This window comes from Equus caballus, chromosome 12 (genome assembly GCF_041296265.1).
Source record: "Equus caballus isolate H_3958 breed thoroughbred chromosome 12, TB-T2T, whole genome shotgun sequence".
Classification (NCBI taxonomy): Eukaryota; Metazoa; Chordata; class Mammalia; order Perissodactyla; family Equidae; genus Equus; species Equus caballus.
Window position 1 is genome coordinate 1,960,778 of NC_091695.1, and position 20,435 is coordinate 1,981,212.

Below are 20,435 nucleotides of genomic sequence, written 5' to 3' on the forward strand. Positions count from 1 at the left end.
TGGAAGAAAGGGTAAGAAATTAGAACACAAGGATCTGAGTAGGTAAAGTCAAGTTTCTCTCCGGCTGTGTCCTCTTCTGAAGCAGTGGCTGGTTTTGACCAAACTGCATCCACACTAAAGTGTTAGGTTTACCTAAACTCTGAGTTGCGGCTCTTTGCTTTTTTAAAAGAAAACGGCAGCCCCAAAATTTACTGATGAGCGTATTTTCTGTAAAGAAGATTTTAATAACATTTTGAATATGGATGTGATGTAGACTTGACTTCAGGGGAAGAAGGAAAAGTGTCTTTTCAAAGGAAGCGTCCATTTTCAACAACAATTTAAATAAATTGCTGACATCGGTGGAAAGAATTGTGATGTATCGCATCTATGTATTTTACTTACTTAAAATCAAATGTTTACCTCCTTTCTCTCAAAAGAAGTAAAAGAACAGTTGAAGTAGCCCAGGCCATTCTGCTTGATACATGGCTACCCCGGAGTCTGAAAGAAGAGCCCGCCATTCCCTTGGTGGGTCTCCATGCCCGTGTGTACACTTTCACTGCCTGAGGAGCGCATCGCTCTGCGTGTGCTCCTACTTTTGAAGACCACGCATTTCAGTTCTACAACATCTCTGTTAAATGCTTGCCACCTACTTCCATAGTCATTGCTTTTCCAATAGCAGAGAAAAGCTTGCTGTGTTGGACTTACTGAAAGACTATATGTTTGTATACTATCCTTTATGAATGATTTAAGGAATTTTTATGGCCTGGTAGTCATTAGAGTTATTCACCAACTATTTCTAGCTTTCTTCCTGGGCACCTGGTGAGGTTGCACTTCCCTGACCCCTTGAAGTTGGGTAGAGCCATGTGACTTGCTCCGGCCATTGAAATATGAGCAGAAGTGAGGTTCATAACATTTAGGAGGAAGCTTTAAGAGTCAGTGTAAGATTTGCCATGTTCCCTTTTTCTTGGATTTGACAACTGCAGAAGCATAGAGATGATGTCTCACTCAGATTCCCTCAGTGAGAATGGCATGGAGCAGAGTCCCCCAGCCTACTTCTGATGGACAAGTCACGGGAGTGAGAGATAAACCTTCGTTGTTGTAAGCCCCTGAGATTTGGGGGATAGCCCACACGGGCTGATTCACAGGGATAATTTCGATTATACATCATTTCTGTCCAACTCACTAACTTTAAGTCATGAGATATGACTCCACTATGTATCTAGGCTTCCCAGAAAATATTCATCTGGACACCATGGTTTTCAATCCACAGAATTCTCCAAAAGGAACACTGGAGACCTTTGCTGTGAAACCAACACTAGTTTAAAATGGAAATTGAAGGAGAGGCAACAACCAGGAGAAATTGGAATCCACATTTATTGATGAGAGATATATACAGAAAAGTTAAAACACTTAGTGAAATATTGGATTCACAGATTATTTCCAGTATATAAAGAATGTCCAGTTATTTTATACATGAAATGTTACAGTAATCAGTCCACATTGTAAGAAAGCTTAGAAAGCTAAAGGTGAAAACCAAAGACCTCAACTACCCTAAGTGCGCTTTGCCAACAAGGTGTTTCCTAGTACCATGTATAAGAAACAACCCAATAGTTAGTTGAAGTTTTTCATTGTTTTGCATTCATTAGTCTTTAAACACTATGTGCTGTAGATGCTATGTGCTACCTGACTTTAGACCAATGGAGATTATGAATGTGAAGGAAACATTGTTATCTTTCATTCTGGACATACAAGAATCTCCCAAAGGAATCCTGCCAAAGGGCTAGCTTTCTTTCACTAAGCTTTCCATCTTGAGTTGGCAGGAATTGAAGAAGCCACATTTTCAAGGAAAAATTTGTCTGTCCATAATAGATACCCCCTCACTCCAATCACTGGAGAAGCCACTGAGAATCAATATGCTTTGTGCCCTCAGGGAATCTCTTAGACTTCACTCCTCTTGTGAAAAGAGAGGGGCACTCATGTTCCAAACTGCACATGGCCACTCTTCTCTGTCCTTGCAGAGGAGAAGGGAGTTACAGGAACGATAGACCCCGCAGCATTCCATTTAGTGATCGTTAGACAGAAAGTGTGTTTTAGGAGACAAGTGTATAATTGCATTAATTAACCTCATCTTCAATCACTCAAAACATGCACACAGAGCTATCAGGTAGAGGTCATACTCCCTTCACATATATGGGATCTGTGCTTCATCATTTGCCTTTCTGCAACCCCAAAGCTGAACACTGACGGTTCTTGTGCTTCTACTGCTCTAGCTTTCTACAGACAACTGTGCACTTTGCTACCAGATTGTGCTTTTATGGGATTCCACTGGCATGGCAGTCAGTCAGTGAATGTCTTTCCTGTACCCTGACTCAAGAAACCGAAGGGGACAAAGCTCTTCGGAACCTTTAGGTCAGGAACATCACGATCAGTATTTGGCAAGCAGAGAGGCAGACTTTTACCTGGACAAGTACATGATAAAAAACACAGAAGCAGACTAACCTTCTGTCTCTCTGAGCCCAATCTACCAGGCGAAGGAGGGTTGTAGAGAGATGTCCTCATTCTAAACCTACCTAAGGCTAGATCATCAAAAGTTCCACAGCTGCGTTTGCCAGGCGTGATGCAGACAGCCAGTGACCTTTCACTAAGAATCATGACACGCATCCAAGTTTCCCGTGCCCTGAATTGCGTATTTACAGAGATGCTGGACACACACAGGCTTTCAAACAACCATCGGTACAAAGGATTCATAGATAAGTTCTTCACTGATATACAACCCCAAATCACATTAAGAAAGTGGAGAAAGGATTGGCTACTAGGAAACTAAGAAGGAAAAGAAGGGTTTTCAAAATGGCAATCCACACATCTACTACATTTAAATGAACAGCCAAAAATAACATTTAAATTAAATTACAATACAGCTATACACCATTTCACTGAAATTACACATAGGTATCTACATTATAGCTACACCAAGTGCGTAGGCACTGTTCTTCATGCGTGAACCAAGTGTTACTGCGTACACACACGAGTTTCATGCTCGGACAGCTATCTGCCCTGGAAAACCACACAAACAATCATTGCTAGTTGAGGGCACATTGAATCTGTTTGCTTAATGGGAAGCAGGTTAATATACATACCAATAAGCTTTCTATGTAACTGACTATTTTTTTAAAACATGACAAAGCACTAGCCCTACAACCATATCAGAAAGTGTGTTTGGCGGAAGGAAGGCTGCTGTCTTGGCAGTGGCTATTGATTTGCCTTTTGGGAAAATTACATAGATTGTTATTCACCTGAGGACGGAATCCACCTGGGCTGCTTCTAAACAACTTCAGCGTGACCCTAAGGCCCCTCCTCCAGCCCCAGTGATAGAGTATTGCTTCATAGCTGGTACTAATGATTTTTTTGTCTTAAAAATATGTGCTCAATTCACATAACAATGTGACATTTACTACCAACTTTCTTGGCAAGAATGAATTATACATCTGTTCTGATTTGTTTCACAGCACTCACCCCAGTCTCTGCTGTTGCAGGTTTTCCTGACCCAATTTTCACATAAATAATTAGGAAGGCATGGGAGATTCTGAGACAGAAAGGATCCCACTGTTATCGCCTTATTTTTCTTCTTCAAAAAAGCAAAATTAGAATGCTTAGCTGGAAAAACAGGCCTGATGTCAAAAGTAAGGAGTCAGCACCATTCCTCGAGTTAAAAGGACTAATTGCTTAAACGCACATCCTAACCAGCGAGGGGATTTAAGCGATGCCTTGTTCCTTACGGTCAGTTTGTTCAGCGCATCGCGAAGGGCTGGGTTCTTAAATTTCTCGAACATGCCTGTATGCTCAGGGAAGAACTGATAGTTCTAAACTGCTGTAGAAACTTCCTGTGCTCTGATTAGTTATATTCTACATATGTGGATTTATAGAAAATACCATAAGAAAATATCTGTCTGCAAAATTACAGATACTAAATAGATTAATTCACTCTACACTGAGTTCTTTATGATTTATGAAGAATAGATACAAACCTATACCACTATTAAAGGCTAAATCAATATTAAACATATACTATCCAGGACTATAAATACATTTTCTCATGCTCTTTATAAATAATAGCAAAGGAGCCTAGGGATTTGTTTTAAAAAGAATGGAAGATTGGGTGGAGGAATTTGTGAATTTGGGGTGCAATACTGATCGAAGGGCAATATATCGTCCCCGGTAACGTAGATTCATACCAGGAAGCTAAAATATATCTGCTGGCAGCAAGGTCAAATTAGATTCACAGTTTGCCAGCTCTTTCCTCAAGCCTTAGAAAACAAATAGAAAAACAGTATACAAAAATCCTCACAAAAGTAGTTTTTTATATACAAATCTCTATATTGACCAGATAACCTGATCTGTGCTGTGCAACGTGGAGATGCAATGCTGAGGTTTCCCAGGGGAAGGAGGAAAGGAGGGAGTTCAGGTAATTTATGGAAAAATCTGGATGTTAAAGGATGCCTAGTGGGAAAAATAACTCTCATGGAGTTTTAAGCAAGCAGAGTGCCAGCTTTCTGATCACACATCTCCATGGGGAGAAACCTCAGAGATGTGTTAGACCAACTTCCTTAGCTAGCATGTGCATTTCTCTCCTACCCAAGGCAACAGGCCATTTCTAGGCAGGCTAAACGGTTGCCATGAGGAGAAACGGAGCCCCAGAAGGAGGGAGGCTCCTCCTGCATCATCCCCATCTCCACGGAGGATGATGGCAGGGTAACAGTCCAACTGTTATGTTCCAACACCTACCCAGAGATGAGGGTGTCTCCAGAGGAACCAGGGACCTGTTGCTATCCATCCTCTGGGTCAAGTGCTGACTCTGCAAAGCAGGGGGCTCAGTTCCAGTAGAAGATTTTATTCTCAGCACAAAAGCGTCCTGCATAACAATCATGAGGACTCTTTAAAATATCAAAATAGATACTTGGTCTGGAGGTAGGAAGGTGAAGCAAAGCTGGGCAGAGAAAAAAACTGGTCAGTAATCATTCCGGATATTACTTAGAGTGAAACAAGAGGTTGGGGGCTTCCCTTACTCTTCGGTAGGGTCTTATACGGGTCAGTTAAGAAATAGTCTTTTTCTTGCTGCCATTCCATCAGGTCTTCTGCACTAAAAATTTAAACAAAAAAAACCCCACTAACCTAATCCTTTTAGTCTTAGCTTTACATTTCACTCCTCCAATCTAAAGCAATGAAGTCTTCGCTGGCAATAAAGGTGCTCACAACACAACACGAAACTTATTCTGTATTTAGCAGAAGTTTGGACAAAGAGCAAGGATGCAAGTAGTGGCCCATTACAGCAGTACCAGAAAGTGCCAGAGGTTGGTCAAAGGCCATGGCTGGTGACATGCCCCTTGCAGACAAACCATGCATTTTATCTACCCTAGAAACTCCTTGGGCATTGAAGAGGGTGACGATAGCCAGCACAACTCCATTCTCGTAAGATAGAGCTTCTCTACCTGTGCCATCATGCCCACGATAAAGGCAAACCAGGTGGAAAAACTTGAAAATGAATTCAATCAACATCCCTGCATATCTCTCCAGTGAGAGGCCCTGGCCCGGGCTCACTGCGTGCATGGGTGTGCGTGTCTGCGTATAGGTGGAAAGACAAGGTATTTACAGACAGTTGCTGTTATTGTGTAAGCCTTGCACCAAATTTCATAAGAGTGTTCAAGTTTATTGGCCAAAGACTCCCAAATTCCCATACTTGGCTGACAGTTAGGGCCGTTTGGAGAAAACTGTGTGTTTTGGGCATTCGGAGTGGGCTCTGTTGCCGCAGAAGGAAGGATGCAAGGCCTTGAGTGAGGCTGAGAGTCAACTAGTCCCCTCACGGTGACTCTGGCAACATCGTTGCCTGAGCTCAATTGCTACTTCTGCTGGGACAGTGAGTTAGGCAAAGGGTAGTTTTATAGAAGGACGTCTGTTTGTGTCCCGAAACACCAAACCATAGACTAACATGGCCATCTTGCAAGCCTGTTGCAAAACATCAAATGGAGAGAAAGCCTTGAATTTAATTTCCGCCAAGTAAGATGAGAAAAATGCAAATATTTGTTATGGTGGTTCCCTCTGACTTAAAATATAACATAAATGAGTAAAATTTTATAGTAGTAAACCTCTTATGAAAGAAATTAAAGCAGAGATAATAGGGCTGGGAGGGGATTTTAATCATTTAATCCAACACTTTCACTTGACCTACGGGAAGAAATGGGGCTTGGGTGTAAAGTGACATGTGTGACCTCTGTAGCTGAAGATTGGCAGAGTCTAAGTCAAATGTTTCCTCTACCCAACTGCGTTCTTTCTCCTCATCTCTATGCCATTACCTGAATTTGCTGCGTTGCACTGTTAAATTAGATACTATTCAATTAAGATTCTCTGTCATCTAGTCTAACGCTAACCCTTGCAAATAATGCGTATGATAATTTATTAAATTGTGTTTTAAGCAGCAATGATGATAAGTGGAATGAAAAGAGAGGAGGAGGAAGAGTGGGAAACTGGGTTTTCCTTCAGGGAAAATCATAAGCAAATGTTACGTGAGCAGCTTTGAACCCACTCCACCCAAGGAGAATAATCCGACTGTAGTGCATTCTGCCTGGGTTGGAACTCAATGGCCCTTCTTCTAGGTTTTAGCCAGGAATTACCACAGATACTGAGACCATTAATCTTCTCTGACAACTAGATTTACAAAACTCTCACTTCAGAATTCCTTCAGGCTCTTTGCTTAAACTTAATCTTCTTAGGGTCCCAGACTTTAATGTTCAAAGATCAGGTCTTACAATAACTGAAAAGTCCCACTTGGTCCTTTCTCTTGGCTTGGAATGAATTCATCTGGAGAATAAGCAAAACAAAACCAGCAACCCAGACAACTGCATGGCCCCGGGAGCTTAAGAGCAGCAAAGTGGGAAGAGTCACCTCCAGTGGGTGTAACTGCAGAGCGCTTTGACTCATTAAACCAGGCACGAGCTGCTGGGACTTGTTTATCCAGAGTCTGAGTTATGGAGAATTCTCTCTGAGCATGAGCCCCTATTTGGATTTACTGCTGTATTTCACATGTAAATATAGCACAGATAGAACCCTTGATTCTGTCAAAAATGAAATACTGTACCATAATTTTTGCTATTGAGAACAAAGGCAAGTGTAATATTTGAAAATCATGGCAGGACTGGGTTTCCTTTTGGGGACCCAGAAGATGAGTTACCCAACTCCTCCAGGACTTCTTGACTAGACACACTTAGAAATGACATACTTCTCCATGCACAAGTGAAAATAACCTGAGACTCTCTAATCAATTGGTTGTTGGGTTTCCCGTCATTACCTCCCAGGAGTCATCTCCATTAACTGAATTTCCCCTAAGTTTTTCTCAGCTCCCACCAATCTAAATCCAGGAGCTAGGCATTTTGGCACCCTTTCTTTAGGCTGACCAGGAGTCAGAAGTAAATGGAGAGGAGAAGTAAATATCTGTCTTTTACGGGACATGGTAACTTCTGTAGACAGCGAGACTACAGTCTGTGTTTCCACACCCGACAGGAAGTAAAGAACGGAATCTGACATCTACTTGGTTCAGATCTCGTCGCCTGAAGTCCTATATTGGGAAGCCGTGTGATCTAGATGATTGCCTTCATTCTCTGAGGCTCTTTGTGTGGGAGTCACATCCTCAAAGATCCAAGGTAAAGCCCCACGTCGAGAGAGAAGCCGTTCCTCTCACCGACTGCCACTGAATTGTAGTAGGTAATCACAGGATAATTCCTCTTGGGATTCTCAACAGGGACAAATGAGAAAGGGGAGGATTAAAGTCTACTTAGTTGGTTTTCTCCTGAAATGATTCTGATTCCTAAAAAGAGTGAATGAGTCTCCAACAAAATGGTGTTGCTGAAGCCGTGACTTACAGACCTTACAGGATGCAGTGTATATATCTGGCCTGCCACATCTGTATATAAATATAATATTTGTGCATCATCAAATATTAATGGACTATTACAAGCATCCCTATCTGTGTTGGACCTATTAATATAAATCTCTACACATAACGGACAGGTGATGCATATCCTGTTTAGAAAAAGGTTGTTAGAGGTACATTCTGCATCTATTTGTTCTGTTCACGGCACGTATGCTGGGCAAGGAAAACCCCAACGGGCATGGCATGAGAAGAATGAAAGAGGCCTAAAAAAAACAGAGGACACAGTCACATTAGCTTTATACAATCCTGAATTTTCAGGCTAGTCCTCAATTTGAGAAATTTGTTTACTTTTAATATGATTTGTTGAATTTCCAGATAAATGTGATTTCCCTAAGTATATTCTCATGAAACTTATTGCATACAGTCTCAACTCAAAACACCTGCTTTGTTAAAGCTGTGCACCTTGTTCCTTCTGAACGCACTGTCCCCTTATATATTTATAGGCTAAGTGGATAACTGGGAAAAAGCGGAAGACGAAGGAAATACAGAAGACTTACAGGCAGATTCTTGGGAAGATGATCCTGAGACCACTCCTTCTAGAAACGCGTTAGTGTGTACAGGTGCTAAGCTGGCCTTAAAGAGCAAAACCCACAAGCTCCTAGATCCTTCTCCTCACCATAACAAAGGTCTTGGGAGCACCACTGTAAGACAATCCTTAACAGTTTCACAGCTAAATCCAGGACCTGTCCCCTTAACCCACAACATCTGCTGTAAAGGATGCAGTTTCCACTACTACATGTCAGCATGTCCTTGGCCACTCTGTCAACTGTCCATCTAACGAAAGGGAAGACCAATGCCATTAAATAATAAAAGCAAAAAGCTGCTTAATACTGCTCAGTAGTGATCCTTATCCAAAAATAACTAGGGCTTAAGAGACAAAAACAACTGGAACCTCATGTCTCTTGCATGTTCTAAAAGTATCTGATTTGGAAGAGAAAAGTCACAAGGAGTAGGTAATAAAGAGTATGTGGTGTCCATAAATACCCTCTCCTCAGAGACTCTGGACTCTGACTATTCAGGAATATCTCAGCGTCCACCTGCCGGCCTCAGATGACCACCCTACTCCCACATGTGGACCAAAGTTCTACACACTCCTTAGAGGTTGAATGTGCTTTACTTCCCAATGATTCATGTTCAAGTCCTCAGGAAACTCCCAAAGCCAGCAACCTTAGGAAAATACTGTGGGTTACTCAATAGAAAATGGTAGTATGGACACTGAAAATTTCAGCTTGCATGATCAATCATTCAGGAGTCATTGGGTGCCTAGAGATGCAAGGCACTGCGCTGCTCCAATTATATTACTTTTCCCCCCAAACTTTCACAGCCTTGAAAAGAGTCCATCCGTGAAGCTATGTAGAGTCATCCTGTGTTCCCCTTCATGGTTCAAGGCTGCCTGGACTGTGCCACTGGAATGTCACCTTTATAGCGTTTTGCACGTATGTTTGTTCTTTGCTGCTTTGCACAGAAAAGACTGGGGAGGAAGATCGGCTCTGCTTCCACTGTGTCCTAGAACCAGGGTTACGTGCTTTGATAGAATATAACAAAACACTTTCTACATACTAGATAACTAAGAGCATTTCGTTTCTGTTCCCGTTTTTATCGTGAGATGGTACTAAAAGGAGCACAGTCAACCCAACTGTCCTCCCCGTGTGAGGAGAGCAAAATGATGAGTCTTCTAGTTTGACAAGAATATGACAGAATTAATTTGGGGATTAAAATGGCTTTTTTTGTTGGAAACCCAAATAAGAATTTGATGGATGAAACAAAGAAATTGAAGCATAGATCGAACACTCACTCCATTTCACTATGCCGCGTGATGCAAACCAAACCTAACCAAATCTGAAGATTCGAATCTGGTTAAAGTTTACGTTGACTGTGCCCCTTTACTATTGTCAATATATACAGTGGATATGTGCCAATTGCATCCTAATCCATTATCAAATTTAGAGCAAATGATGAAGCATACTTTGGAATTTCAGTTGTTTCCATAGACTAGATGGGGAAGAGCAGAGACTCAGTGCTCCATAATTGGCCGCCTCTAAGAGTGTGGCTCCCACCACAATGCTCTTTGAAACATTCAGCTTCAAGAGTAGACAGAAGATAAATTGTCCAAGTTCCCTAAGACAGCTACTTTCTTTTAATCGTCATAAGAGCAAAGTCTACAAGACATTTAATGCGATTTACTTCTAGAGGCTTCTAACAGAATCTCTTGTGCATGACAAGGCAAGGCATGGAGAACGCTTGAAGGAAGACCGCACTGAGCATCTGTCCGTTAGCCCAAGTCCCTGGAGGGGACCACACTGCTTTAGCTGTGTCCCCTGGGAAAAGAGCATCCACGTTTCTGCATCTTGAGGGGAAAGGGAAGCTGGCAAGAACGCGTCTTCAGTTCAAACCGATCCCTCCAGCAGCATCATTCCAACAAAAATACGGTGAGAAATTAGACAGTTACGAAGCATCATTTGGCAAAGACACAGCACCCTGCCTACCACCGACCCACAATAGGTCCTCTAAGCCTCAGCTAACAGATTAAGTAAACGTAGAAATATATGCGTTTTTTTCCGTTTTAGAGAAAGCTTGTTTGTATCCTCTTTTACCATAAGATATACTGGGGTGTTTGTTCAAGAATTTGCCGATCCTTATTTTTCCTGTTTCCAAGGTTCGTCCTCAACACTGCAGTCAGCTGACTTTCCATTGGCTGCCAGAGTTACCTGAAAATAATTATCATCAACATCCAGCTTACAGGTCACGAACCAGAAAACCACCCCGTGGGTTGTGTGGAGGAGCACCAGATCCAGCTTACACCACACGACTTAAACGTTAGTTTTAAGTGTCATTCCTTCCAGATGGATTCTGAGCTGGACTTGGTTTCCAACATGGATCCGCGAACATTAAAATATACATATTTGCCTTGGGGGGGGGTTGAGGGACTAGAGAGACTTTGCAATTTGGAGGATAACTTCTACCACGCTTTTAGAGTTGTGCGGGTGTCTAACCACCAATAGACCCATCACAATAATGTAGTCCTCAAAGAATAGTGTCCTTGTGCTACTCCAGACAACCACAGAGGAAACGACCCCAGAGCTAGGCAGACAGTGCTACTCATGCATGTGAAGGGTTCAGCTGCAATGAGGCCAGGCGGATTTTACACCTGTTCAATTTAAAATCAGAAATCACGGTGGCCTGGATACCAAACGAGCTGTCCAGGCTTTAACAACTAAAGAGAAAAGGGAGAGATTAAAAGCCTGGGATCAGTGACGTCGATATATGTCAATCATTTCCATGTAGCCCTTTAATGACCAACTATAATCACCAGACTGTCTATATTACGCTTCCCCGGCTCTAAGCGAACTGAACCCTTACACAGAACAAGAGGTTGCTCCCCTCCACTTCTAAGTAGTTTTCCTAGCTTACCTTCCATCTGTCTGTCCTCAACGTCATGTGCAAACTTAAACCCACGACTGATATTCCACATAATGGAGAGACTGGATTTATGGAAGCATTGGGATATGGAGACACGACAAACGCAGCAATGTTTGAAAGAAATCTGACTTTCTTCTTATCAAGTGGAAGTGAGATGCATGCATTACGAACACACACAACGTGCTAGGAACAGAAAATCAAGTGCCCTTCACGAACTAAGCAAATCAAAATAAAAACTATTCATGCTGCCAACCCCCATGAGGCCCCCACATTTTTTTTAGAAAGACCATGCAAGAAGCAATGACTGCCCCACATGCAGTTATTCTGATCAAAATAAAAAAGCTACCGCACAACTTCAAACTACTATTACAAGGCAAGAGTTTGAAAATAGAGATCAATGTGACATAACAATGCCTGAGGGGGTTAAAGTTTTGACCAGAGCTGCAGCAAATTTGTTTCCCCTTCAGTGAACGGTCAGGAAAGACGGCCAGGGACAGACTGTCTGCCTGGAGAAGCTGCCTGATCACTGCAACCTTGAATGGGCCTATTTGGCTGTGCAAAATTATAAATCAGTGTGGTGCCTTTGGAAAACCAGACAGCTCTTAGGAGTGGGGGACAGGGTTAGTTTTTTGGGGTTTTTTTGTTTTTTTTTTTAAATACTGGGGCCTGTGTTTCAAAAGTAGCTGGGACAGCAGCTTTTTGGGCATTTCTTTTTCTGCCTCGGTTAGAGGAGTCCAGACTCCATTCTGCAGTCCATTCCATCCCTCTCTGCTCCAACCAGCTTGGTAATAGAAAAAGAAAAAGGGGAAAGAACTGGCAGTAAACACTGATGTCTCCCGTGTCAGATTTTAAAACAGTGAGACTGAGAATGGACCAGGAGGAAGCTCAAAGGCATGAAGAAATGTGACTTAGATATTCTGGGGAAGTGTGCAAATTAACCTCCATAGCTCTGGCTGCCTCCTTCCCACATCGCTGTCAGCTCAGTTGGTCTGGAGGGAGAAGAGCCAATATGCCTCCCCGAGCAAAGGCCGAGGACCAAACTGACCTTTACTGAGCTGAACCCATCGCTTCATCAAGAAGCGCAAAGAACTAGAACAGTTGTTAAGCCAATATGACCGTTTCATCATTTCCATGACCTGCTCTGTTTCACCATGTGACCTTCTGAATGCTAATTCCCCAACGAGTTTGCAGGTGGTTGGCTGGGTATTCAGTGATATGGAGAGAGTGAGCCACTACTTCTATGGAATTGTCCAGCAAAAAAAGGTCATCTGAAATAAAGCATAGGGTCAAGATGCTAAAAGGATACATTCCACAAATCCTTGTAGAGCACCTCGTGCATGCCAGGCACTGCTTCAGGTGCCAGGACACAGCTGTGACCAGTGGGGACCGGTCTCTACAGTCTCTTTCCTCATGGGCTTACTTCCCAGGGATGGGAGTAGTTCACATCTCCCTTTAGGGCTTGAATTGTTTTGCTTAAAAAATAAAGTGAATTTCTCCTCATGTGCTTGATGTCCCTTAAGAAAAAAAAAATCCAGGAAATCTGAAATCTAAACACCATGTCTCTATATCTTCTTTAAACGTGTCCCATACAATATTGTTAAGAAGCCTCTTGAGAAGCTCCAAATGGGCCACCCTATAGGTAATTAACCACTAGGATTCTTCTTGTATATAATTGAAAAATTAAAGAATATATATGGTGATTTCACTTTGTTTCATATTACTGTTTCCTTGTATGGCAGTAATTTGGGATCAATCCTTATCTCCACTACAAAATTGCACATTCATTTTGCTGTCCTCCCATGCCTAATTCAGGGCTTTGCAGATAATGGGCCGTCCATAAACACTTGATGAATGATCAAAATATAGGAGCTCACAGGAATGAGATGGGGGTGCTCAATTAAAACTCATAAGGCACACAACAAAGACTTAATGTAATAGAGCATAAAGCCATTCCATGGGAATGCTGATCCTGGTTGACACAAGCTAATATTTTGATGGCGGATAATCCGGCACATTCATTTAGATGTGGGAAACACCAAATTTACAGGAGAATGGAGCATACCCTTTAGGTACATCTGAATTTCTAATGATTTGAATCATTTTCACTGAGTCAATTAATTTATGCAATGGCCTCCTAGCACGTGGGGTTCCTCCCTAATTTGTATCACGTTCCTGATATAGAGGGGATGAGCAAAAGACTGTGGCTGGTCCATTGGACTTCTGGACGTAAGTTACAGTCCAGTAAAGAGAATTGCTTCTGTGTTATCCTTAGTTACCTGGCAGAAGCCATGGTGTATATTTGGAATACCCAGAAATAACCAGGAAGAAATTGACTATTAAATGAGATCTCGTCAACAGCAATCAAAGGGTATCAGAAATCTGCGTGGGGTTTGGACTGTCCTCAGAAGCTGCCTGGAACCATTTTAGCAACCCAACCCCCAAAGTTGACTCTGCTCACCTGCCAGGGTTTCTCCAAGTTTGCTTCACTCTGGTCATGACACTCTGTCTTTGACAATGTCAAGTTAGTTACAATGAAGGCTAGACAGAGCCCATCGAGCTTGAAGGCTTAAGACCCAACAGCTTAGAAAAGAGTTCAAAACATCCATGTTTCAGGAAAGATGGTGCCGCCAGGCAGTGTGTGAAATGTAGTGTTTTTTAAAAGATATCTATGGATAATTGTCCTGAAGGATAGTTATCCTTTACTTGAAATTGATTCCCCATCCTTGGAGCAAAGTCACTGCTGAGTCAAAACTCACCTTCCCACAAAAATAATTACAAGAAAGATGGTTGCGCAAAGTCGTGTGGGCACATTTTTTACCAAGATGTGATATACAGCAAGGAGGAATACTTGTGCTATACAAATCAAATAATTCTGGGTATTATTCTTGGTGTTTCACTCAAGGAACAGAATATTTGAAAACTAACAAAGCCCTGGAAACCAAATTCTTGGGCAAAATATTCAAGAAAACCAATCAAATTTGTGGGGTGGGTGGATGGGGGAATCAGAATGACTATTTCGCATCACATGGATGAAACAGGCAACTGATTAGCTCTTTCACTGTTAGACCTGTTGATTTCCTTCCATGTTAGACACAGAGTTAGATGACGTGGGACTCATAAAAGCTTGGGTTACATGATTCTTTAGAAGAACAAATGTGACAATAATACATGCAGGAATTTTGTGTTTGTTTTAAGAAATTGAGCATGCACTATTATATACAGGTCTCGATATCCATGAATGGGAAAGGTACCTTGCACTCATCTACTATGACAGAGTTGTGTGCAGCATAGACACATTGACTAGAATTGCTTTCCCTGTGGTTCTTCATGTCATCATAAATGGACTGAGTCTTGGTCATTTCAATATCTTCATGCATTCGGTGCTGGGAGTCAATGGTATCCAGCTCAGACTTGGAGAGGTGATAGACAATCCCGGCCCCGAAAGAGTCACCCACAACATTGACTGAAGTTCTCATCCTGTCCCTGGGGACAAAGAACAAAAATTGTTTAGTGAGGAAGCAGTGTGACGTGGTGGTTGAAAGGTCAAGGTCTAGACCCAGAGAGACCTGGGGTTGAGTTCTGGCTCTACCTTTCCCTCTGCTTGATCTGGGGCAAGTTCCTTCACCTTTTTTGACTTTATTTCCTTGTTTGTCAGTTGGAGACGACAATCATACTTCTCTCATAAGCTTGTGTGAAAATTAAATGAGATAATGTAAGTAAATTGCTTAGGAAAATGTCTGATGAATGGTAAGCACTCAATAAACAATAGCAAAGAAAAAGGAGGAAGAGGGAGGAAGAATTAGAGGGAAATAATGTGTCTGGATCTCGGAATTAGTGCCCAGGCTCCAGATACTCCTAGCTGTGTCCAGCCGTTCCTCTTGATTTAAACTCTTCCTCAAAGACTCTAATTTACGTATGCTTATTTTATTTATTAATTCTACAGGCAAGGCCACCCGTGAATTCTCCCATAAGAGATAATTCATCTTTCTGTAACGATCAAAACTAATGCTGCCTTTCCCCCCGCACCCCAGTGTCCTTGCAATATACACATTACACAGATACAGCTTTGGGGTAAGAAACCCAACCACAGTTTTCTCCCTGACCAATATGTGTAGTGACTATGTGTCCTGGAAAAACCAAAACACTTTTTCTTGCTCTCTCTATTAACCTAAAATAATTGAATCTCCCAGAGTGCCTCTTGAACCAGGAAGTGTTCAGAGAAATCCTTCCTCAAATCTTGCCTCTCAAGCTGTGATTCAAAAAAATAAGATGGTAGATAACTCTTTCTTAGAAGGTCAGCACCAGGAAACTAAGCTCTGAAGAATAAGTTGTGTTATCTCATCCATAAGTTCAAATCAGTGTGAAGAGTCCTTTTGACCATGTTTATGAGATTCTCAAAGTCCTAAAGAGAAGGATGCTGGAAAACTACAAAAAAAAAAAAAAAGGAAGGAGTTTAGGTAAAGATACTGCTGAAACATTTTAGTCCAGGACACTCTAACCTTCAGTCCAAAAAAAATGTGAGGATACTAGAATTAGTTAAAGGCAAAGCTGCACTAGGAAGATTTCGCCTGGCTCCCTTGCAAGGAGCTTGTGAGCCAGCCATCTTTTGATTTCAAACAGGAAGATGTTGCCCATGAGAAAATACAGATCAGAGCCCAACTTCAACTCTCAGGGGCATCTTTCCGTCTCAGAAAGCTCTTCTCCTCCCACCTGCTTTGGAGAATCTGCCTCAGGGTGACAGAGTCTGTACACGAATGAAGACTGGATCTTGAGGTCACCCACAAAATCAGGCACTTGACATGCAGATTGCAGAGAAGCCCCAGTATAAGGGTAGGAGAAGGAACACATGACAGGAGTTGAGAAAAAGCCTGGACTCTGGAGGCAGCCGGACTTGCTTTCAAAGGCCAGCTTTTCCCCTTACCTGTCAGACAACCCTGATCATACTCGACATCTGGGAGCCTTAGTTGCCTCATCTATAAAATGGAAAGAATAAAAATTCCCACTACATAAGGACTGTTGTGAAGATTAAAGAAGATAACAAAGTGCTTAGCACAGTTCCAGACATTTAGTAAACACTCACAAAACATTAATTATGATATGATGTGTATTCTCAATATTAGTATTAATCTTATCAAGTCAATTCAAATATATTTTTGGCACCTCCTAAGTAGAACATCCAAACATGCCTAGTTAAGCTACTGTCTCCCCCTGAAAACATGACCCCTGTTGATAGGACAATTCCTGTGGAGGCACTCCTAACCAACCAGTTGTGTTATCTGTCCATCATATAGCTGTGGTCTACTTTGTTGCTTTTTAAATATACTTTTGATCACTCCCAGCATGTGTTCTGAGTCACGCACCCAACACCCTTGACCAGCTGTTAAATTACAGAGTGCTAAAGTCTTCAAGAGGAATGCTCTGAGTACCCACTTATCTCATGGCCCAGAAGAATCTGCCTTTATTGGCAAGTAGAGGGACCAAGGCTGGTGGTGATGATGAAGACGGTAACTACCATTTATATCAAACTTCACATGTGTAGGGATGTACTTTATAGATACTACCTTATTTACTCCTCACTACAACTCAAAGTACTATTATCCACATTTAAGAGATGAAATCACTGAGGCCCAGAGAGATTAAGTGTCTTCCCAAAGTCACACTTCCTAGTAAAGTCATAGAACCAAATTTGAACAATGTGGAGAAGAACACACAGTCTAGAACCCTGCAGGTGACTAACATTCAAGGAATGGGCAGAAGAGTAAGCCTGCAAAGGCGGAAGGGAACTAGGAGAGGGTGGGGGAAGCGTGTTTCCAAAATAAGAGGATGGTGGACGATGCCAATTACTGCCTGGAAGTCAGGTAAGATAAGGAAAAGAAGTGTCTCTTGGTTTTAGCCATAAAGAGGCCATTCCTGACCTGGCAAGGATAGTTTCAGTACAGAGGCAGGGACAGAAGCCAGCTTGCCATGGGTAGAAAATTGAATGAGAGGAAGTGCAGACATTTTGTATAACCAACTTATTCAAGATTGGCTGAGAAATGAGGGGAGAGAAGGCAAATGGAAGGAGACAGAAGATAGAAGAATTTTTGGTTTGCTTTTGAGGCCACCAGGGGAATGTCTGACCAACTCTGGGGAAGTCCAACTCTGACCAAAAGCAGGATATGGGAATTTATGGTTCACGTGTGGAAAATTTCTCCACAGGCAAATGCTTTCATTTTCTCTCACAACCAGCCCCGACTGTTCATGAAACTCTGCTGGCCTCAGGAGCTTTTTGGCTGCTTGGTAAAAAGAGCTTCAGAGTGTTTGATCCTCTCCTTGGGTCTAGATGCTGCGTGTCAAGCCTGGGAGAAGGGGGCAGAGGTGAGAGCAGAACCTCTCCCCGAATGGACCCACTACAGATAACATAGCTACTGTTTTGAGGCCACCAGGCTTGACTGAGCTGCTACACATGGAGGCCCTGGTCTGCTTCCCTGGAAGAAAAGCAATTGCCAGGGGGCTCTCTCTGTTTGCTTTCTCTCAGTGTAGACCCTCTAGCAGGAAGATGGTGGGACTGTCTGAAAGTCCTGGTTCTCACCGAAGAACAGAGCCAAGGGAACACAGTCACTCAGAACTCATCTGGTCCCTTGCATTGGATTGAACCATACAAAACTGCCATTTCTATGACTCCAAAAAAGTCAAACATTGGCCATTTCATGTGATTCAACTTAACATTCGTAGAAACAAACCATGATGTCTGCCTCTCAGAAGGCAGGGTGCGCAGTGTGGCAGAAGGTCACCTGAGGCCCCAGACCTGAGGAGGCTGGCAGGACTCTGGGCAACTGAGGGCTAAAGCCACATGAGGTTGGGAAGGAAGGAGGGCCCATGGAAGCACTGGCTGAGTGGGAACTTTGGATTCGAGCCTGGATTGCAATCCTGGCTCCAGCAGGATGGGTTACTCGGCCTTTGCCGCTCAGCTTTCTCATTCGTATAATACAGGCAGTGACGCCCGCCTCTGGGCAGGTGGAGAAGACACTGACTACCAGTGTGACCAAGTGCTTGTCAGCCCAGAGGTCCTCTGCTAGGCTTCAAAGCCCTGACACAGACTCAGGGCTCGACCGTTAGCTGCTGATCGTCGTTACTGTTATCAGTCTAAGGGAAAAGGGGAGCAGATTGCCTCCACTCTGATTCTCCCAAGTCTCACACATTGCTCTTTCTGCACCTAGGTCACTGTGCTGGGATTTTTGGACCATATCTGTCCCCATGACTAGACTAAAGCCCTGTGAGGTCTGAGACCATGTTTCATCTGTTTATGACATGGGCCAGGGGGGAAGGGGGCCGGTCGGCGGGTGTGGACCAGGGGAAGAGGCCGGTGGGATGGATTGTTAGCCTAAGAGGTGGAAGCAGTTTAACTCTGGAGAGAGAACGGTCATGTGGTTGGCTATTTCAGTGGTGAAAAGTTAGGATGCAAGCCAAGGTCTAGAAGGAGGAGGAGCGAGACACAGAGAGGCCGAATTTCCTTGCATAGAAAACGAGAGAGGTGTCCTGAGAGCCGGGGGAAGACACAGGGACGAGAGCGGGAGGCCCAGCAAAGGAGGGAGAGGTGGGGCTGAACACGTGTAGACAGAAGCTCCTGGGTGGGCAACACCGAAGGATTTTGTTAAAAGAAAATGGGTGCCTAGTATTAAATTTTTGTTTTCTGTGCTACCTGAAATTATTAACAGTGATTACTTCAGAGAAAGAAGACTTGAGATTCAAGCGTAAGCGAAGGGAGAACTTTTCTTTTTCGTCTGATAACTCTCCTGAGCTTTGCCCCCTCTTGTTTTTCCATGAGCATATATTTCTTTTGTGCTACATTAGAGCGTGATTTCGCTGCGCGGAACTCTGGCCACACCCCCAATCTCCCCCTGCCCCCAGCCCGACCTGCAATGACACTGCCTGGAGTCAGGGTTCATTTTAGGGGGCAGGGAAGGACTTAGTAGAAAAGAGTCCCATCCCATGATGGGTTGACATAGACTGGAGATAAGGGAAGACGTAGGAAAGAGGACTCAGTGGAAGAAGAGCATCAAAGCAAACAACTTAAACGGAATCTGGAGACGACCGCCCAGAATCTTCAGAGAGACGGTGGATGCAGGAATTGGTTCTCTTTTCCACCAGACGTGGAGTGGGGATTAAATCAGTTATGTGTCTGTGTGTACATGCATGTGTGTGTCTTAAATAAGGGAACAAGAACCCAGATGGACGGGCCTGGAACCCCCAAGGAACAGCCAGATCATTTGGGTTTCAATCCCATTTCAGCTATTTAATCTCCACTAAATTGAGATGTTTCTTTGCTCTGAGCCTCAGTTTCCTCAGCCGTAAAACGGGGATAATACTTTTAGCTGCCTCATAATTTGGTGTGACTTTTAAACAAGTCCATGTAAAGTACTTAGAACGATGTTTAACATCTAAGGGGCACTTGCTAAGTATTCGTATCGGTATCCTGCGTCCTTTTGGTCTGTTTTCACTGAATGGATACTCAAGAAAGAGCAGAGGTGCACATATACCCGCAATCAGGAACTCCCGCTCCCCCTTCCCTGTGTCTAGTCCATTGTTTCTGGAAGCAAGGTCCCTTGAGGGCACCGTTGGCATCACCTGGGAATTTGTCAGAAATGCCAGTCCTTGGGCCCCATCTCAGACCTCCCGAATCTCTAGGAGATCTTGGGGCAAGCTCAAGTTTGGGAACCAACGCTGTATTCCCTCCAGGGAGGCAAGCTAACGGGGAGCTTCAGAGGCCCTCCTGCAAGGTGGAGGCTCCTTAAGGCCTTCCTTATAAGTGCCATCTCAAGCACATCCCCCAATTAGCGATGTGTCCCCGGAAATAATCTCACCAGCAATCTGATAAGGGGGCATGGATCCACTTGGGTTTCACTTTATTTTGGCTTTTTCTTCCCACCTGTGGCCAGACCCAGTTATTTATCACCTCTCGCTAGTACTGGCTCCCGGTTTTCACTCCATCGTGCCTCCTTCAGAGAGAGGAAGGTATGGGCGAGATCTCCTATAAACACCCACCAAGGATTCCTGACACAAAGGGCTCCTTGCA

The 20,435-nt window shown here is 43.2% G+C and overlaps 1 protein-coding gene across 19 annotated transcripts in view; it reads right to left on the reverse strand.

The window, feature by feature from the left end:
- Positions 1 to 1,335: 1,335 nt before the first annotated feature.
- Positions 1,336 to 20,435, reverse strand: part of SLC1A2 (solute carrier family 1 member 2) — a 138,046-nt gene continuing 118,946 nt past the window's right edge. For 10 of the 19 annotated variants that reach the window (XM_070229274.1, XM_070229278.1, XM_070229277.1 and 7 more), the window contains 2 exons: positions 14,632 to 14,863; positions 11,250 to 11,563 (listed from right to left, as the gene is read on the reverse strand). In XM_070229274.1, coding sequence (XP_070085375.1) covers positions 11,363 to 11,563; positions 14,632 to 14,863 — 433 coding nt within the window. In that variant the 3' untranslated portion in view covers positions 11,250 to 11,362. Of the gene's footprint in view, positions 10,669 to 11,249; positions 11,564 to 14,631; positions 14,864 to 20,435 lie in introns of those variants that run through there. The other 9 variants (XM_070229284.1, XM_070229283.1, XM_070229287.1 and 6 more) reach the window with 2 other exon arrangements.